Below are 18943 nucleotides of genomic sequence, written 5' to 3' on the forward strand. Positions count from 1 at the left end.
TTTGAGATTTCCATCTAAAACTGAATGTGAATATTAGTGAGACGAGTAGTGCTGCTTCTCACACATCAGTTTCTGAATGTCTGGCTCCAAAGAGGAGAGTTTCAGTTTCAGAGTTTCTAGGCTCCACGCCCGCGCTGCAGCCGAGTCTGTGGATCACTAGACACACCTCTACAATAACCGTCATTAAATGTCAAAATATTATATGCGTCTCTATAGCACGCGTTGTGATTATCATGCAATTTATACGCGACAATTAGTTTTTACGTATGCTACATGTGATAAGCAGTTTTTCTCATGCATTTGATAAGCACTTTATTTCGTGTAATACACACGCACCACTAAATCCTACCCAACGTATAATACACACGCACCCGACACAACTACTAAACCTACCCATGCGTATCATATGCACGTAAAAACTCTTTTTTTTGCATATAAATTGCACGATAAACACAGTGCACGCTATAGAGACACATTTAGTGAGTTGGGTTGTCGTCTCATTTACAAAACTAGGTGAACAACACGGGGTAGTTGTATTTTCATTATTCTTATTCTTTCAATGGCTATTTTCGCTGTCAACTTTCCTCTTTAGACTCTTTGATAGTGACATTTTCACCAGTTTAAATGTTAACATCACATACACACAACATAATAGCGTACCTCCAGCACGCAAACATAAAAAAAATGCAGTTTAGTATGCAAGGATGCCAATGAATACTTCTAAGTTTAAAAGTAGTCTACATCAAATAATTATTACAATCAGTTAGACTCCATTGTGTAACAAACACATTAAAATGATCCACATTTATTATTCACAATATAGAAAGAGGAAATAAAACAGTTCGTTAAGAGCATGACTCAAAAATGCCATTAATGGGCTTATTCAAGTCCTCTTTTATTTTTTGAGTTATTTCTATCCATTCCGCATCTCCCACATGTGTGTTTTGGCAAGGCAGGATGTGTTGCAAGATACCGCAATATATCGGGAGACATGTGGGTCAGACACGATTCTGACCAATTCATTAAGTTTTGTTTTGTAGAAAGCCTTTCTAAAAATTTTATTTCGTTTTGTATCATTTGTATCTAATTTTTAATCAATGTTTTATCAACCAATTGCCTGGATTTAATAAATAAGAAGCAAATATAGCAGACCATATAATTAGGACATGGAGGAGCCAGTGAGATTGCATTGCTCGTGAACTGGAGCTCTTCATAAATGAGCCGAAACTCAGCGTTTAAGCTGCCTCACAGACACAAGAAATATAAAGAAAGCTTAAAAATGTCTCATTTTAAATGAAACAATTAAAAACAAAAAGAAACCGAGTGATCTGCTTGTGTAATCCATATGAAAAGTGCATTTCTCTCTACAGGCGTGTTAACCACTATTGCAGCCGACAGACACTAATAAACAATTAAAATGTCTCCTTGCTATATTTGAAACATTCATAAGCATTACTTTTGCCAGTTCCTTGTGGCAGCTTTTGTGTTATAGGCAGCGTCACCCTCTGGTTACATGAACACGGCGTCACCACCGAATCAGCACCGAAAACATCAGGATTTTTTAGTTCACGAGTTCACACTTACAAATCAGTCGGATAGATTTAATTGGTAAACATATTTGACGTGCTGTCCGGGGAGAGGGCTCTGATCTTGGTAATTGGCCCGAACGCAGAGTAAGTGTGCCGATTGTCTGAAGCCCATATAGAATCACGCCAACCCATTGGCTGATGGCGCGGGCGCCGCCTTGATGCTCTTACGTCGTCATATTATATTAGTGCACATTATCTGGTTTCATTGTATGAAATTATTTCCAGGCGGTAGCGTAGAGTGGAGCTCAACTCTTGTCTACAGTGATGGCCGGAGTAGTGGGAGTGGCCTGCGGAGCTGGGTATTGCAATGCACTATGGGGATTGTTGCAACCCACAAGCACTAAAAAGTCATTTTCTGCCTTTTATTGGCCAAGAAGGACCCACATTTTAAAAAAAATTATACTATTCTAATACATATAAGACCCACTTTCAATACATAGTCATGTCTCCACCAATGGAATTACCCTTTAACTGCTTCTATTGTTCTCATTTGTAAGTCGCTTTGGATAAAAGCGTCTGCTAAATGAATAAATGTAAATGCATATTCATCACTGTATAAATTAAATATAGATGAATCTTTTATAAAGTTACTAAAGTGATTCAGTCAATAGCAGGGAGTGATGACTGTGTTTGTAGTTTGATTAACAGTCAGAAACATTAGGCTTTTATTAGGCTGCTGCTGACCTGCTGCTGCACATCCAAGAGAGCCTGTTGTACTGTACATGCGTTTACTTTGATGACGCATATTAAAGATGTAACCAACTATGTTTACCAGGCTACTCACCAAGATGCATGTTTTACATAATTTTATGTGAATTTGTCCATTAAAGTGCAAGACATGAAAGATAATTCAATTCAATTCACACACTGTGAGTGGCACTTTCAGGGCGCGCGCTTCGGATGTTTGTTTTCATGAAATTTCTTGACCTGTAAATGTCCTGTGATCATGTAAGAAACCACTAATTATACATAAATTACGTAACAGTTCATGTTTTACTTACAGATATGATTTAGTTTTAATCCAAATGACACGTGTGCTGAGTGAACGATCAGCAACCAAGAGCATACAGCAGAAGTGCGCACTCTCTCTCTCTCTCTCTCTCTTCAGTTAAAGTTAGTAAATACTTGCTTCGTTTTGTATTTGTATACAGGTTCTATGTTTGTGCCATTTTATTTGTATTGTGCCATTTATATATCCGACCGAACAACAAACTTTCCACTGATGTCTGTGAAAGGGTTGCGCTCGACCAGGTCACACATCTGTGCCGCCGTGCGCTTGATCCACTGCGCGTTTTTCTCTTATCAGTTTGCGCACCACAGCTATATAAATATATATAATTATTTCACTAATAGACCAATACTACTTTTGCGTCATTGAAGGGTAACGCCCCTTTTTTGGGGGAAGACAAACGGATTCCCCTGAGAACAGAACTCGCTCTAGATCTGCAAAGTTTCTTTATAGCAAAAATGGCAGGAACATACACTTTGCCGGCCGAGGACTGTGAGCAGTATTTAAAGAAGCTACTGGATGCGGGGTTACAGAGGTGTCCCTTTGAAATGGTCGAAAACTGGATTAATGACCCCACGCAGTGGCCAAATATGGACTATTCAGACATCTCCCACTATCTCGTGGAATCACCAAGTAGCCTATTTTTTGTCACTACACACTCACAGTATGACAAACTAGACTATGTCAATAGCTTAAATCAAGTTAAATATGATCCAACTGACATGGCGTCATAGTTTTGTTGTCGACTAGCTATACTAGTTAGAAAGACGAAGCTGCTAGCAGCTAACGTTATGTGATTAGCTCTCAATAGGCACACTACCTTGGCTGTTAACTGATTTTACTAAAAAAAACTAAAGTGGACTTGGCTGAATTCTGCTTGTGTCTAGAAAGTGCTAGGACTTTGAAAATTGTAAAAAGGTTTAGAGTGTACGGCACTGAGCTAATCATGTAGCAGCTAGCAGAGTCGTCTTTCTAACTAGTATAGCTAGTCAACAACAAAACTATGTCAATAGCTTGAATCAAGTTAAATATGGTCCAAGTGATATGGCCTCATCGTCTAGTTTGTCATACTGTGAGTGTGTTAATGACAAAAAAATAGGCTACTTACTTGGTGATTCCACGAGATAGTGGGAGATGTCTAAATAGTCTATATTTGGCCACTGCGTGGGGTCATTTATCCCGTTTTCAACTATTTCAAAGGGACACCTCTGTAACCCCGTATCCAGTAGTTTCTTTAAATACCACTCACGGTCCTTGGCCGGCACAGAGAGTGTGTATGTCTGTACCATTTTTGTTATCAAGAAACTTTGCAGATCTAGAGCGAGTTCTGTTCTCAGGAGAATCCATTTGTCTTCCCCCAAAAAGGGGTGTTACCCTTCGATGACACAAAAGTAGCGTTGGTCTATTAGATATATTACTTAATAGACAGCACCTAGAAAAGTGTTATATAAATGTAACAAATTAATTCTCCTTTATCCCCATTATATCCTCTGTTGTAACTGAAGTCAAACTGAAGATAAACTCTCACAAGACTGAACAGTGAAATTACACAAGGCACATCTGAACAAGAAAAGCACAATGTAATTGCATTGATTTTTACATAATTGCAGTGATTTTTACATAATTAATACAATATAAAATCAAATGCAAGTATTTGAGTTCAGACCTCAGTATCTGTAGCTGACAGTTTGGACTCTTCAGTCCATCAGAAAGCAGCTTCACTCCTGAATCCTGCAGGTCATTGTTACTCAGGTCCAGCTCTCTCAGGACGTTTGAGGATTGAAGAACTGAAGATAAACTCCCACAAGATTGAACAGTGAGTTTACAGCTATGTAACCTGTGTGGAGAACAAAACAAACAGCAATATTAATGTGTTTTTCATGTAGGGTTTATAACAGGGGTTCTCAGCTCAGGCCCTTGAGATCCACTTTCTGGCCGAGTTTAGCTCAAACCCTTATCAAATACACCTGAACAAACTAAGGGACTAGGGATGGGATAAGATTTTATCGATATCAATGCCACTAACGATTCTGCTTATCGATCCAATTCTTTAACGATTGATTCCTGATAGCATTGTGTGGGAAAAAGTAGTCATATGCTTTTTCAGGGGGGAAAACAAGTGGTTTTATTTGTTTTAAACCTTACACTTGACTAAGCAAACTGTACTTTTTATGTTATTTATGTAATAAATGGAATCTTATTAAAAAGTTTTACGGTTAGTTATTCAACGATCATAAGTCTCGTGAGTTCAGTGTTGGAAGATCTAACCATTCATTAAAACGAATCGGTTCAAATGAGTCATAAGTTCGGGAATTGAACGTGTCATCATCGGATGTGCGCGCGTTGTGTGATTATCCCGGCGATTGGGACATCCCACAAGATGTGTGTCATCAAAGAAAACAGGACTATTTTAGCACAATTCACAGCCAGCGGTAATTCTGGAAAAACAAATCTCCCAATGCTCCACATGAAACTTTAGTCTCCTGACCTAACCATCGTGTCGATTATTTTGATTAATATGTGCGAGGGAGAGAGAGAGAGCAAGACAGCGCTTAGTTTTGAGACGGTGAAGCCTGAGAGAGAGTGCGCGCGCACGTTCGGGGTACTCTCTCTCTCTCTCTCCCTGCTCGTTCAGTTTAACATGCGCGCTGTCACAAGCACAGCGGTTCATCACAGAGAGAGACAGTTTTACTCACCGATCAAATAAGGCTTTGGCGGTACAAAAATTCGCTTGGGATAGTTGTGAAAAAATACAACAGGGACAGTTGTGAGTTCACAGTCTATTGCCTACATACTAGTGGTGCAACGGATCATCATTGATCCGTGATTCGTTCGGATCAATGTTTTCGGTTCGGCACACACGTGATCCGCGGATTGATTATGAAAAAAACATGAATCAGTCATGAATCCATGTTCAGTCAACACACAGCTTCGTCATAGCGAGTGGAGGAACTGAGAAGCTTGAACGCCCCGCGTCATTTAAATCACCTGTATGGGACCATTTTGGATTTTCCATCATAAAAGAAAAGAGGTTAGAAGATAAAACCGAGACGTATCACCGCGGCATGCAGAAGCTGCAGCTGTCATGAGACAAACACTACCGCGAGACGGCTGCATGCGCAAGCACAGGTGATACAGTGGCCGCCTGTCAGTAGCGGAGTGGCAATCCGGAGAGTCTGGTCTTTTCCCAGTGGGCCGGTAGTGCTTAGAGGCCGCGAGGGCCTGTCTGATAGTTATAAATTGCAAGTTATTAGCAACACAATCCAGAGGTCTCTGCAACAGCGATAATTTGAAGCGCGCGTCCGTGTGAAGACGGTGCGCGACTGCGCGAGCCGCAAAATACACTGTATCCATGCAACTGATAGCAGCAAAAAAGAGCGCTCTGCTTGATTAAAAAAAAAACAACAGATTTTAGCGCCAGATCTCTTATTTAATAGCAAACTAAACGAATTATCTGCTAGTTAACTATAGATGTTTCATTTATTTTTGTATTAGGTGTAACTTTTCCCCCCAACTTTCATAGATAGCATAAATAATTTGCAAGCTGCTAAAATAAAGGATACAAAACATCAGCAAAATGATCTATCGGCTATAATTATATCTATATGATAATATATGATCTATCATTATAATCAGAGTATGTGCAGTGTGTGTCAGTGATTTATTTATATTAGGTTATTACAGAATTAAAGAGCACAGACCTATGCTAAGGAGGTGCATGTGAAACGCCTTGTAAGAAATATTTTCCTTTTCAGGAAAAATAGCGAAAAAGTAGCGAAATCGCAATACTTGACTTGGTATCGAAACAATAATTTTGGTATCGTGACAACACTGCTTTAAACACATGCTGAAAGTGCTTGAGCCACGTTACGACATGAACTGTTGTGGATGAACTATCCCGACCTGAGCATCTGTTGCGCTCACGACAGACGGGTGGACTTCTAGGGGAACGGCCGAGCTATGTGACAATAACCGTTATCATCACATAGCTCTCACCGCTCACAATATAAAAGTGTTAATAAACAAAATAAACAAAAAGACAAAACTTATGTTTATTGGTCTTGTCTTTTTTTTTTTTTTTTTTTTGCTGATCCGAAAAATGATCCGATCCGTGACTCTGATCCGAGAAACGATCCGATCCGTGAGTTTTTTGATCCGTTGCACCCCTACTACATACTATGGTTGAGTCAGAGCAGGAGCATCGATAAGAGGAATCGTTAACGTCGAGGGCATACAATATCGATGGATCGTAAAACTTAGATTCACACACTAAAACACTCGAGAACCGGTTCTCAATTCCCATCCCTATAAGGGACCGTTCGATATTTATGGAAAGGACCACCGAAGGAAAATAGGATGGCTTGTTTGGTGCATATTGTTCCATGTAGCTCTCTCGGTCTCGCCCCCTATCGCTATCAGATGGGTCTGACCCAACAAAAATCAGACGCAAATGATAAAATCGAGTTGGCCGCTGTTTGACAGTGCACGCACGCTTCAGTACGTGTTTAGAAAAAGTGCATCATGTCAGAACAGAACGCCAATAAAATGTTTACCTGGCAAAGCTTTAAAGCATGAGCAAATAATGAACTTTTGTGATTGCGAATACATGCAGTGTCCTGTGTGTAATTCTACCGCTGTATTAACATGTGATGTGAATGTACGTCGAGTTTTACAGTATTGGGACTTAAAGGCACACTATGCAGGAATTCAGTTTTTGTCAAACAGCGACCCCTAGAGTCACAGTGGAGTACTTGTATTTAAATTCACTGTCGTAAATACCACTCATGCAGAGCGTCTCTGCACTCACAGCCTGATACCCATTTGAAGCTGTTATATTAAGGCACAAATCTTGCATAGTGTGCATTTTTGTCATTAAATATGCTGCTATCAGTGTCATGGATACATTGTGTCTCTCGTGGCGGCGCACGTGCAGTCTTCACTCAGACGCGCTCTTCAATCTATCGCAGTTGCGGAGACTCTTTATTCATTCCAGTGAAGTCACAAAATAAAATGCACACAAACGTGTACCTGCTTGATATAGACTGACCACTGATGAAAATATTCCGTTTTGATGAGAGAGAAAAACACGTATAACCTGTAACCTCTGACACAAAAGATCTACCACTAGACCATTAAAGAACTCAAACAAAACTTGCGGATCGATGCATTAATTTACGGGTTGAGCAGAGAGGCTCATTCTCTACCGACCGCGTTTTCTTTGCTTTTTCCATCGTCGAGTATCACGTCTGAAATCTGCGCAAGTGTCTTCATGCTTCATACAGTATGTTGTTGTTGATGTGTGTGACGTCGTTGCCGTAAAGCATGTTGTGATTCTCGTGAGATTTTTGTGTGGTGTAGGTCTACTAGGCATAGAGATATCTGAACATCTTTGCCAAGCGCAGTCCAGTACAGAAGTAATCAATACATGATCAGGGAGGGTCATGCCTTTTTCACAATCATTTTGGAGGGTCATAGAAAAATGTTTTGGTGGCGAAGGGAGGGTCAAGCCTATCTCACGCAACAAACGCTGACAGTGTGAAAGCAACACGTGTGTGTGCTGCTCCCGCTCACCATACACACTGCTGACGCACACAAAGTGAAACCGGCGTAAAGCCTCTTCAATCTCGCCGCTTATTTGGTCCATATTCCCCATTAATTCAATTAACGTTTTGTACATCATGGTGTGTGTATTTTGCATTTTGGGTATTTTCAAGTGTTTTTCTCCAACGGCGTTGTCAAACTTGCCGATAAGACGCAACACCTCGATAAAGTTGCCTTGGGTGACAGAAGTCTCCACTTCTCTGTGACCTTTTTCTGCAATTTTCACAATGATTCAACAACTTCTCGCATGTATTCCCTATTTTCCCGAACTGCTTTTACATGCCCTTCACTCAAAGCATTCTGGGTGTTCAGCCATCCTCCTTCCTAATGTTATATTCAGCCCATGCACCCACACAGTGTGTGTGCCGCACTGGCATTGAGTGTTTGGAGAGATGATGTGGCTTTTTGTTGATTCTGAAACCCGTGCTGCGTAAACTCGCAGGTCAGCCTAACTAAGGCCGGAGACACACTGGCTGCGTGGCGTGAGCGTGGTGTTTCTGTAGCGTGTCAGCTGTGTGGCGGCTGCATCGCGTTTTCTGTCTTTGCACACCAGAAATGTGTCTGACCAGAAGCGCTGCTGCTGCTAGGTGACATAGAGGGACCGTCTACATTTGGATTTGCGGTGTGTTCCTCTTGCCTTTACGACAAAAATTTCAACTGTTATCACACATCTTCCAAAATCTGAAAAATATGGAAGTTGGCTCAGGCTGTCTGTTTATTTCAATAACATTTTTTAATTTTTGTGTAGCTTTAAAGAGCCTATATTTAGCCTGATGGTGGACCGTTACCCGAAGACATACATGTTGTTATTCTAGTCTAACATACCTTTATATTCTCGTGAGCCCCAGAACTTCATTTTTTTTTCAAAAGTTTTTTTTCTTCTTCATGTAATCACATTGTTATGAGCATTAGAAGCAAATGGAAAAAAAGAAAAGATATGTTTATGTTATGCTATGACCTCTGTAGTGGACACCAGGATTGTTTAAAAAATAAAAATGACATGAAATTATATATAGGCAAAAATAATGGCAATATTTGAAAACTGATAATTATTATTATTATTATTTGTTTAAATTACATTGATATCTGAATGTTTGTCAAAACCTAGACTTTCAAACATCAAAATGTAATTTATTCATATGTATTCATGTACAAAATGACACATTGTTTCCTATTGTTTTTTTGCCTGGAAATGCTTCCAACACGCTTGCGTGTCGCGTGAAAAATAGGCGTCGGTTCCATTTCTAGCATGTACGCGTTTCCCACGCGACTCATGCCGCGCGTGTCACGCAGGCAGTGTGCAAGCTCTAATCTGTTAGTCTGGATGCCAGCCCGAACTCTGCCCACAACATTTTTTGGCCGGGAAGTTCGGTCTGGACTCGATCCATTGAGGAGTAATTATGATCAGTAAAAAAAAGATCGGGCCAATCAAATTGCCAGGGCGGGCTTTATACGATGATGGACAGATGATCTGCAGGGACGTAATCATCACGTTATCAAAGAGCGCTTGTCAAAGATGACTGCAGCTGGAGAATTGAGATGTATAGATTGCGTCTTTTTGTAAAATAAATCAACAGCGCATTCATTTTAATAGACAAACAGAGAACTGCAATCAAGGCATTTGTCGATCGGAAATATATTTTTGCCGTCCTTCCTACATGATTTGGGAAAAGTGTAACTTATCAGCTGGCTCTGACGGTCGTTAAGAAGATGGGACGTAATGAAAAGCCTGTGGTCGTTGTGGTTTCTCCTTTGGTGGCACTCATGGAGAAGTAAGTAAAAAAAGCAACACTCGTTATTTAACTTCTAAAATAAGTAAGTTCTGTAGTTGACAACTGCATGCAAAGTAGCTGACTTAGTGCGTTGCTCTGATTGGTTGTAGGTTTACCGATTATCCAATTGAGTGCAGAGTTGTTTTTTTTTCCTGGTTCGGTTAAGACCTCATAATCAAAGCCATACGGAGGAGTTTCAGACTCATATTTCGACAGCAATATGAGTATGACAAAGTCAGGCTACTAATCTGTTAACATGGGAGCCGAAATAAAAACGGACATGCCACGCTTACGAGAGGCTTTCGCCACGCAGCCAGTGTGTCTCCGGCCTAAGCCTTCGCCATTAAAACTATTGTTTATTCTGAGGCTACACGGTTTTTTAGGTTTTTAATTATTTTTAATTTTTTTATGAAAGTGACAGTTTATAAAAAACAACAACTGGAAAATCTCTGGAAATATTCTTTTGTGCCACTCGTCTTCCTTTATGTGAAACGCCAGAGGACGTCATTATCTGAAAATATCGCTTTCCAAGCATTGTTATCTTTCATTAGGTTAGGGTTAATAATCTTGTATAAGGAAAATTGAGGACTTTGTTCAAGTCCAGTGAACAAATGTTTATGTGGGTTTTATGACCTTATTTCAGTGACTTTAAACCTGTTAATTGAAACAAACAGTTCAAAAGAATGAAAATGATTTAAACTACAGTGCCTTGCAAAAGTATTTGGCCCCCTTGAACTTTTCGACCTTTTGCCACATTTCAGGCTGCAAACATAAAGATATAAAACTGTAATTTTTTGTGAAGAATCAACAAAAGGTGGGACAAAATCATGAAGTGGAACGAAATTTATTGGATATTTCAAACTTTTTTAACAAATAAAAAACTGAAAAATTGGGTGAGCAAAATTATTCAGCCCCTTTACTTTCAGTGCAGCAAACTCTCTCCAGAAGTTCAGTGAGGATCTCTGAATGATCCTGAATGTTGACCTAAATGACTAATGATGATAAATAGAATCCTGTGTGTAATCAAGTCTCCGTATAAATGCACCTGCTCTGTGATAGTCTCAGAGGTCCGTTTAAAGCACAGAGAGCATCATGAAGAACAAGGAACACACCAGGCAGGTCCGAGATACTGTTGTGGAGAAGTTTAAAGCTGGATCTGGATACAGAAAGATTTCCCAAGCTTTAAACATTCCAAGGAGCACTGTGCAAGCAATAATATTGAAATGGAAGGAGTATCAGATCACTGCAAATCTACCAAGACCCGGCCGTCCCTCTAAACTTTCACCTCATACAAGGAGAAGACTAATCAGAGATGCAGCCAAGAGGCCCATGATCACTCTGGATGAGCTGCAGAGATCTACAGCTGAGGTGGGAGACTCTGTCCATAGGACAACAATGGTCATATACTGCACAAATCTGGCCTTTATGGAAGAGTGGCAAGAAGAATGCCATTTCTTAAAGAGATCCATAAAAAGTGTCGTTTAAAGTTTGCCACAAGCCACCTGGGAGACACACCAAACATGTGGAAGAAGGTGCTGAACTTTTTGGCAACAATGCAAAACGTTATGTTTGGCGTAAAAGCAACACAGCTCATCACCCTGAACACACCATCTACACTGTCAAACATGGTGGTGTCAGCATCATGGTTTGGGCCTGCTTTTCTTCAGCAGGGACAGGGAAGATGGCTAAAATTGATGGGAAGATGGATGGAGCCAAATACAGGACCATTCTGGAAGAAAACCTGATGGAGTCTGCAAAAGACCTGAGACTGGGACAGAGATTTGTCTTCCAACAAGACAATGATCCAAAACATAAAGCAAAATCTACAATGGAATGGTTCACAAATAAACATATCCAGGTGTTAGAATGGCCAATTCAAAGTCCAGACCTGAATCCAATCGAGAATCTGTGGAAAGAACTGAAAACTGCTGTTCACAAACGCTCTCCATCCAACCTCACTGAGCTCGAACTGTTTTGCAAGGAGGAATGGGCAAAAATTTCAGTCTCTCGATGTGCAAAACTGATTGAGACATACCCCAAGCGACTTACAGCTGTAATCGCAGCAAAAGGTGGCGCTACAAAGTATTAACTTAAGGGGGCTGAATAATTTTGCTCGCCCAAGTTTTCAGTTTTTTATTTGTTAAAAAAGTTTGAAATATCCAATAAATTTCGTTCCACTTCATGACTGTGTCCCACCGGTTGTTGATTCTTCACAAAAAATTACAGTTTTATATCTTTATGTTTGCAGCCTGAAATGTGGCAAAAGGTCAAAAAGTTCAAGGGGGCCGAATACTTTCGCAAGGCACTGTATATCAGGATAACTATAAAACTTTCTAGAGGATATGCAGGTATTATTTAAATATTAATGACTGAAAAATTACATTATAAAATTGAGTGAACCCTGATTTTTTTCTGTTGATTATTTTGTCATGAAGTTTTTTAGGAGGCTTTGTCTACCTCGTCTGTTTAGAGAAAACATCACTGGTTCATTCACACTACAGGACACACAGGGGAAAGTGTCTGCAAGACATCATAGTTATGAGACACCTTTTCATACACAGTGAATCAGCGAATCTGAAAGCAAAACCTGAGTATGTGGAGTTGACAAGATATTTCACTGAACTGTGTTTTATCTTTTAATTGTTGTGAAATTGTGTAATTACTCACAGGGCTTTTCTGCAGCATCTCACAGCTGGAATGAGTCTCTCGTAGTTCCATGATGAAGTGAACCTCTTTGGGTCGAACTCGTCCAGCACCTTCTCTGAAATCAGCAGTGTGTAGACCAGCACTGTGCACATTGAAGAGGAGAGTTCTCTTCCTGGATCTTCATCTGGACCGAGGTATCTCTGGATTTCCTCATATAATGAATTATCTTTCAGCTCAAATAAGCAGTAAAATAGGTTGACTGAAGCTTCCTCTGAGATGTACCGTTCTAGTCTTTGTTTAATGTATCCAGTTGTTCGTCTAATGCTCTCTGTGGTGTCTTCAGTGTCTGTCTCGTCTTCAGTGTCTGTGATCAGGCCTTTGAGCAGTTTCTGACTGGATTCCAGTGAAATGCCCATCAGAAACCGCAGGAAGAGGTCCAGATGTCCTCTCTTACTCTCCATGGCTTTATCAACAGCCTCTTGCAGTAGCTCATGTAATGTGATATCCTCTTTAGGCTCATGAAAGAAGAACTGAAGCTCCTGCATGTTCTTGTTCAGGTAACAGAGGAACACATGCACTGCAGCAAGAAACTCTTGGACACTCAGATGTGTAAAGCAGAAGATCTTTGACTCACAAAATCCGTGTTCCTTCTTAAAGATCTCAGCGATCATTCCTGTGAACTCAGAGTCTTTACTCACATCAATACCACATGATTTCAGATCTTTTTCATAGAACACAACGTTTTCCTTCTTCAGCTGTTCAAACGCTAGCTTGGCCAACTTTAATATCATTTCCCTATTTGACTGTAAGAGCTTTGAAAAATCTCTTTCTTCTTGTTCCTCGTACTTCTGGTTCTTCATGTTCATCTGTATCAGCAGGAAGTGAATGTACATTTCAGTGAGTGTTGTGCTGATGATATTCCCTGTATTGTTCTTGATGAGAATATCCTGAAGGACTGTGGCCGTGATCCAGCAGAAGACGGGAATGTGGCACATGATGTAGAGAGTACGAGACGTCTTAATGTGTGAGATGATTCTGGAGGACACAGTCTCATCTTGGAATCTCTTTCTGAAGTATTCCTCCTTCTGCGGGTCAGTGAATCCTCTCACCTCTGTGAACAAACCCACATGCCGAGGAGGGATCTGATTGGCTGCTGCTGGTCGTGAGGTCACCCAGACGAGAGCTGATGGAAGCAGAGTCCCTTTGACCAGACTTGTAAACAGCACGTCTACAGATGACTCTTCCTCAATGGTGTTTAATGATCTTTTAGTTTTAAAATCCAAAGGCAACCGACTCTCGTCAAGTCCATCAAATATAAATGCTAGCTTGCATCCCTTATATAACTCTGATTTCTCCAGGTCCTTCAGTTCAGAATAAAATGCCAGCAGAAGCTTATGGAGACTAAACTTTTCATCTTTCATCAAATTAGTCTCTCTGAATGGGAGCAGGAACACACAGTCTATATTCTGATTGGCTTTTCCTTCAGCCCAGTCCAGGATGAACTTCTGCACAGAGACAGTTTTTCCAATGCCAGCGACGCCCTTTGTCAGCACAATCTTTTCCTCATTGTTTTTCTTCAATGCAGTAAAAATATCATTGCATTTGATTGGTTTGTCCTGTGTTTGTTTGTTCTTGAAAGCATCATCAATCTTCAGAACCTCATGTTCCTGATTGACCTTTTCCATATCTCCCTCTGTGATGAACAGGTCTGTGTAAACCGCTTTGAGATCTGCTTCATTTTCCTCTTTCCCCTCAAAAATACATTTAGCTTTCTTTCGCATGCTGGTTTTGTGTTTTTGCAAAAACGTTTGCAATTCCTCTGTTTAAAAAAATAATGTAAGCAGATTAAATTACAGGCAAAAAGAGTTTTATTTTTAGGCCACACTTTTTATTATGTGCCTTTACTATGTGCTAACATTTAATACAAGACTATGGATTTACTGTGACTACACTTTGTTCAGGCCGATTCCCACATTTACTGCTAATGAGCTGAGTTATGGGTTTGCTGAAGGGTTAGGATTATAGGGGTTAGAGTTAGCTTTTGGGTCAAGGGTTGGGTTACAGTTAGGGCTAAAGTTAACTGTCACTACAAATGTGAATTAAACGCCCCACAACTTTATCAAAAGTTTTTGACATTTCTCTTCAAAATACATCCAACATGTCTAAATCCTTTAAGACCTCTATAGTGAAGAAATGGTGGTTGCACCTTTTAATTGTTTCTCTGTTTTCTCCGTCGCCAAGGTTTTTTGTGTCTCTGTGAGGAAAGATAAGAACATTTATACAAAGGAAAGAGACAATAGATACAGTTACACAGAAGAATAAAGTGGCAAGTACCTAAAGCATTTCTGAACAATATGGCTACACACTAAACTTCCTTATGAATAGGATTCACAGCAAGCATTATTTCATAGATGATTGTTAATAGTGTGCCTCAGAAAGTCCTGTTACTATATTATATAATTATATTATATTTTTATTATAGAAATTGTGTTATGGTCATTATTGTGTATACACTACATTACAGGAGTACAGGAGCGTTTACAGTTGCTCCTGTTTCAGCTTTCACATCAACACTGCTGCTCATCTGGACTGGAATACAGATAGAGGGATTAATTACACTGCTTAAATCACAACTTTAACATTTCTAAATTTTTTTCTTTTATCCCCAGATAGCAAACTGACATTGAATCAACGTGGAAATATGACATCGAAACAACGTTGATCTGACATTGTTTTGCTCATCGAATTAACGTTGAACCAACGTCAGACGCGTCATTCTTTCAAAACTAACGGAAAATCAACTTAAAATCAACGCGTTGTTTCAACGTTATGAAAGCAAACCAATTTTCGATTTTCATTTAGCTTTGAAGAATGCCGCGTCTGACGTTTTTTTTTTTTTTATTTATTTATTTCAACAGGGACAATGTGCAAAAAAACATTAATTAAAGATGCTTTGCACCAGATTTAGCTTAAGCTAGTTTCCATCTGCAGTCCCCCGTTGGTTCAACGTTAATTCGATGAGCAAAATCAACGTTGTTTCAATGTCATGAGAGACGTCGTTTCCACGTTGATTCAATGTCAGTTTGCTGTCTGGGTCACTATTACCTCCTTTTAGCTTTTTATTTTTTCGGCTCATCCAGTGTGTTATCATGCTGTTTAACAGAAGCCATTGTCCTTTACTGACCAACAGCTGTTGGACCCCCTCACCCACCTAATCTGTCATTTTTGTTTTGATGATAAATTGAGCCAGCCTCCAAAAGTGATTAATCTGTCCTGTGATTTTTTTCTCACAAAACACTGTCCACACACAAATTATGTTCTTATGCACTAAAGTATGTTGGTTGTCTACATTTAGGACAATAATGGTGCGTTCACACCAGACGCGAATAGAGCGTCTGGCGCGAGTGATTTAAATGTTAATTCAATGCAAAGACGCGTTATGCGTGTAAAAAATTCTGGTGGCGCGAATGAGGCGTAGTGCGTGACGCGGTAGACGCAAATACGATTCATTTACACGTCAAGTTCGCGAGAATTGAGCATCTGGCGCATTACGCGCAAATTATTTTATTTAGTGCCTTTTGTGCATTCAAGCGTTTGTGCCGCGAATTCATGTCTGCTGCTCGAGTTGAAAAATTTTAACTGTGGCGTCAATTCGCGCTGCGTTAACCAATCAGGAGCCTGCTTGCTGCAATCACGTGGTAAAGTGACGTGATAAATGGGGACAGGCCCGCTTTTCAGTTTATAATATTGTTTTATATGTTTGGCCTCAATAAATTATTTTATACGTTTGGCCTCAATAGATTATTTTGTATGTTTGGCCTCAATAACTTATTTTGTAATTTGACAATGCCTGGTGTGATTCTAATGCACAACAAAGCAAATATTTTATCACATAACTTGATTTCAATATATGAGACATATTCACTTTGTATTGAATGGTATTTTTTCTGTATCTTATCTAGATTACATGATTACATGAAACATTATTATTCTAATGTAAAGAGAACCAACATGCTCTCCAGAGCAAATACAGAGCGGTGACTCTCGATGAATGCTCTATCAACATCTTGTAAAAAAGATGGCCGCCAACTAGGCTTGGGCGGTATTACGGTAATATCGTATACCGCGGGATCTAAAAATAGCAACGGTATCAGTTTCAATATCGTCATACCGTCAGAAAAAAAACAATGCACTTAAATAGGAGACAAGGAATCCTTGTCTCCTATATAAATGCAATGTTTTAAATACAATTCATTTAGTGGCTAAAATGCTTATATCTGGTTCTCATGACGTGACAGTGTGGTGACGAGAGAGTGGGGGAGAGAGGGCAAAGATTTGAAGTTGCGCACCGAGTGACTTGGTCTCGAAGAAGAACACGACTTCTGCAGTTTGGCAGGGATGGGCATTTCAAGCAAAAATAATATTTAAAGATTGCCTGGTATTATTCGATTATTATTTGAAAATTGTGCCCCACCACCACATGTACGCACACATGCATGTAGTCTACAGCGGGCCAGACCGTGTGACGCTTAAGCTAGGTTTGAAAAAAAAAAAAAACGAATTCTTTTCATATTTCTTTAATAATATGATGTTTTTCTATGTATGTTGATTTTATGAAAAGGGACTTCATGAGATGAATAAGATAAGATCATAAAATGCGCAATATCGGAAAACATTTGGAATGGGTCAGTCAGACATGATTATGACCACTTATTACGTTTTGTTTTGTAGAAATCCTTTCTTTAAAACGAATTTCGTTTTGAATAAATTGCATCTTCATTTAAATTTTTTTTTCATCAACGAATTGCCTGGATTAGGCTAATTAATAAAAAGCAAATATAGTGATCAGGACACGCGCCGGCGCGTGACTGGAGCGCGACTCATACATGAACTGAACCTCGCATATAAGAAACAAGATCTGAGAAGTGTATATATATAGTAAGCTTGAAATGTCTACTTTTAAACAAAACAAACAATCTAAAAGAAATGGGCTGCTCTCTGCTTATGTTTAGGCTAATTCATATGAAGTGTGCATTACTCTTTATTCGCGTTCACTACCGGGAAGATGCTTTGCGTCGTCAATGCAATCTTTATCTTTGCAGCAACTGACATAGAAAACATGTTGGGTCAGTCAGACATGATTATGAGCACTTATTACGTTTTGTTTTGTACAAAGCCTTTTTTTAAAAACAAATTTCGTTTTGAATAAATTGCAACTTCATTTATTTATTCGTTTTTCATCAACGAATTGCCTGGATTAATAAATAAAAAGCAAAGATAGTAATCAGGACACGCGCCGACGCGTGACTGGAGCGCGATTCATACATGAACTGAAACTCGGCATATGAGATACATGTCTTAATGATCTGAGAAGTGTATATATATAGTAAGCTTGAAATGTCTATACTTTTAAACAAAACAATTACAAGCTAAAAGAAATGGGCTGCTCTCTGCTATAGGCTTCATATGAAGTGTGCATTAGGCTACTCTTTATTCGTGTTCACTACCGTGAAGATGCCAGTTTGCATCGTCAATGCAATCTTTATTTTTGCAGCAAATGACATAGAAAACACTAGTTTATTAATAAATAATTTTATCTCGGCTCCACTCGGCGCCGCGAGTGGACAGAGCTCGTGGTGCGTGATCTCCATAAATGCGCTCCCCTCTCTTGAGGAAATATCACCACTCTGCTCACATTCTCTGGTGTGAGACAATGTGCATCTCCTGTTTTCTAATAGTTGATTGACAGCTTTTAGATGCATTATTGGAACCGACACTCTCTGGTTGAACGTGTCATCATATGTGATGCCATCTGAGCCTTATCTCGTAATTTTTAATTAGTCACGCGGTAATACCGTATACCGCGGTAAAATAGGGAGGAGGTTTGACGGTATGAAAATTTGGATACCGCCCATGCCTAGTGTGAACGGATGAAATGAAACGAGCTCTTGCCAGTAGAAGTTCCAGTCGTCGCTGTCCGTCACCTGGATCCATCCTCTCTTCTCAAAGTTATTGATCAGCACCGATTTCTCCATGTCCGTCACCCACTTCACCTTCCCAGCCATCACACACACACACACACACACACACACACACACACACACACACACACACACACTCCTGAGAAACACACACCACCTCTGTCAGCTCTAAACACTCATAGCAGCTCAATCACTGTCAGATTATTAATGGGGTTCGGCTGAACAAATATAATAAAACAGAAATAATACTTTGGTAACACTTTACAATAAGATCTCGTTAGAAAACATCACTTTTAATAAGTTTAAAACACAACTGTTCAATAATGGTCCATTAAATAATGTTAA

At 39.6% G+C, this 18943-nt stretch overlaps 2 protein-coding genes across 2 annotated transcripts in view; both read right to left on the bottom strand.

Annotated features, from left to right (window-relative positions):
- Positions 1-14869, bottom strand: part of LOC148969339 (NACHT, LRR and PYD domains-containing protein 3-like) — a 50392-nt gene extending 35523 nt beyond the window's left edge. The window contains exons 1-3 of the mRNA XM_089126984.1: positions 14824-14869; positions 12639-14436; positions 4265-4435 (exon numbers count right to left, since the gene is read on the bottom strand). Coding sequence (XP_088983110.1) covers positions 4265-4435; positions 12639-14398 — 1931 coding nt within the window. The 5' untranslated portion in view covers positions 14399-14436; positions 14824-14869. The remainder of the gene's footprint in view (positions 1-4264; positions 4436-12638; positions 14437-14823) is intronic.
- The window catches only part of LOC148969338 (protein NLRC3-like), a 287825-nt gene that overhangs the window by 182205 nt on the left and 86677 nt on the right, over positions 1-18943 (bottom strand). The gene's annotated exons all lie outside the window — the stretch shown is intronic.

This window comes from Pimephales promelas, chromosome 24, assembly GCF_988280905.1.
Source record: "Pimephales promelas chromosome 24, fPimPro1.hap1.1, whole genome shotgun sequence".
NCBI lineage: Eukaryota > Metazoa > Chordata > Actinopteri > Cypriniformes > Leuciscidae > Pimephales > Pimephales promelas.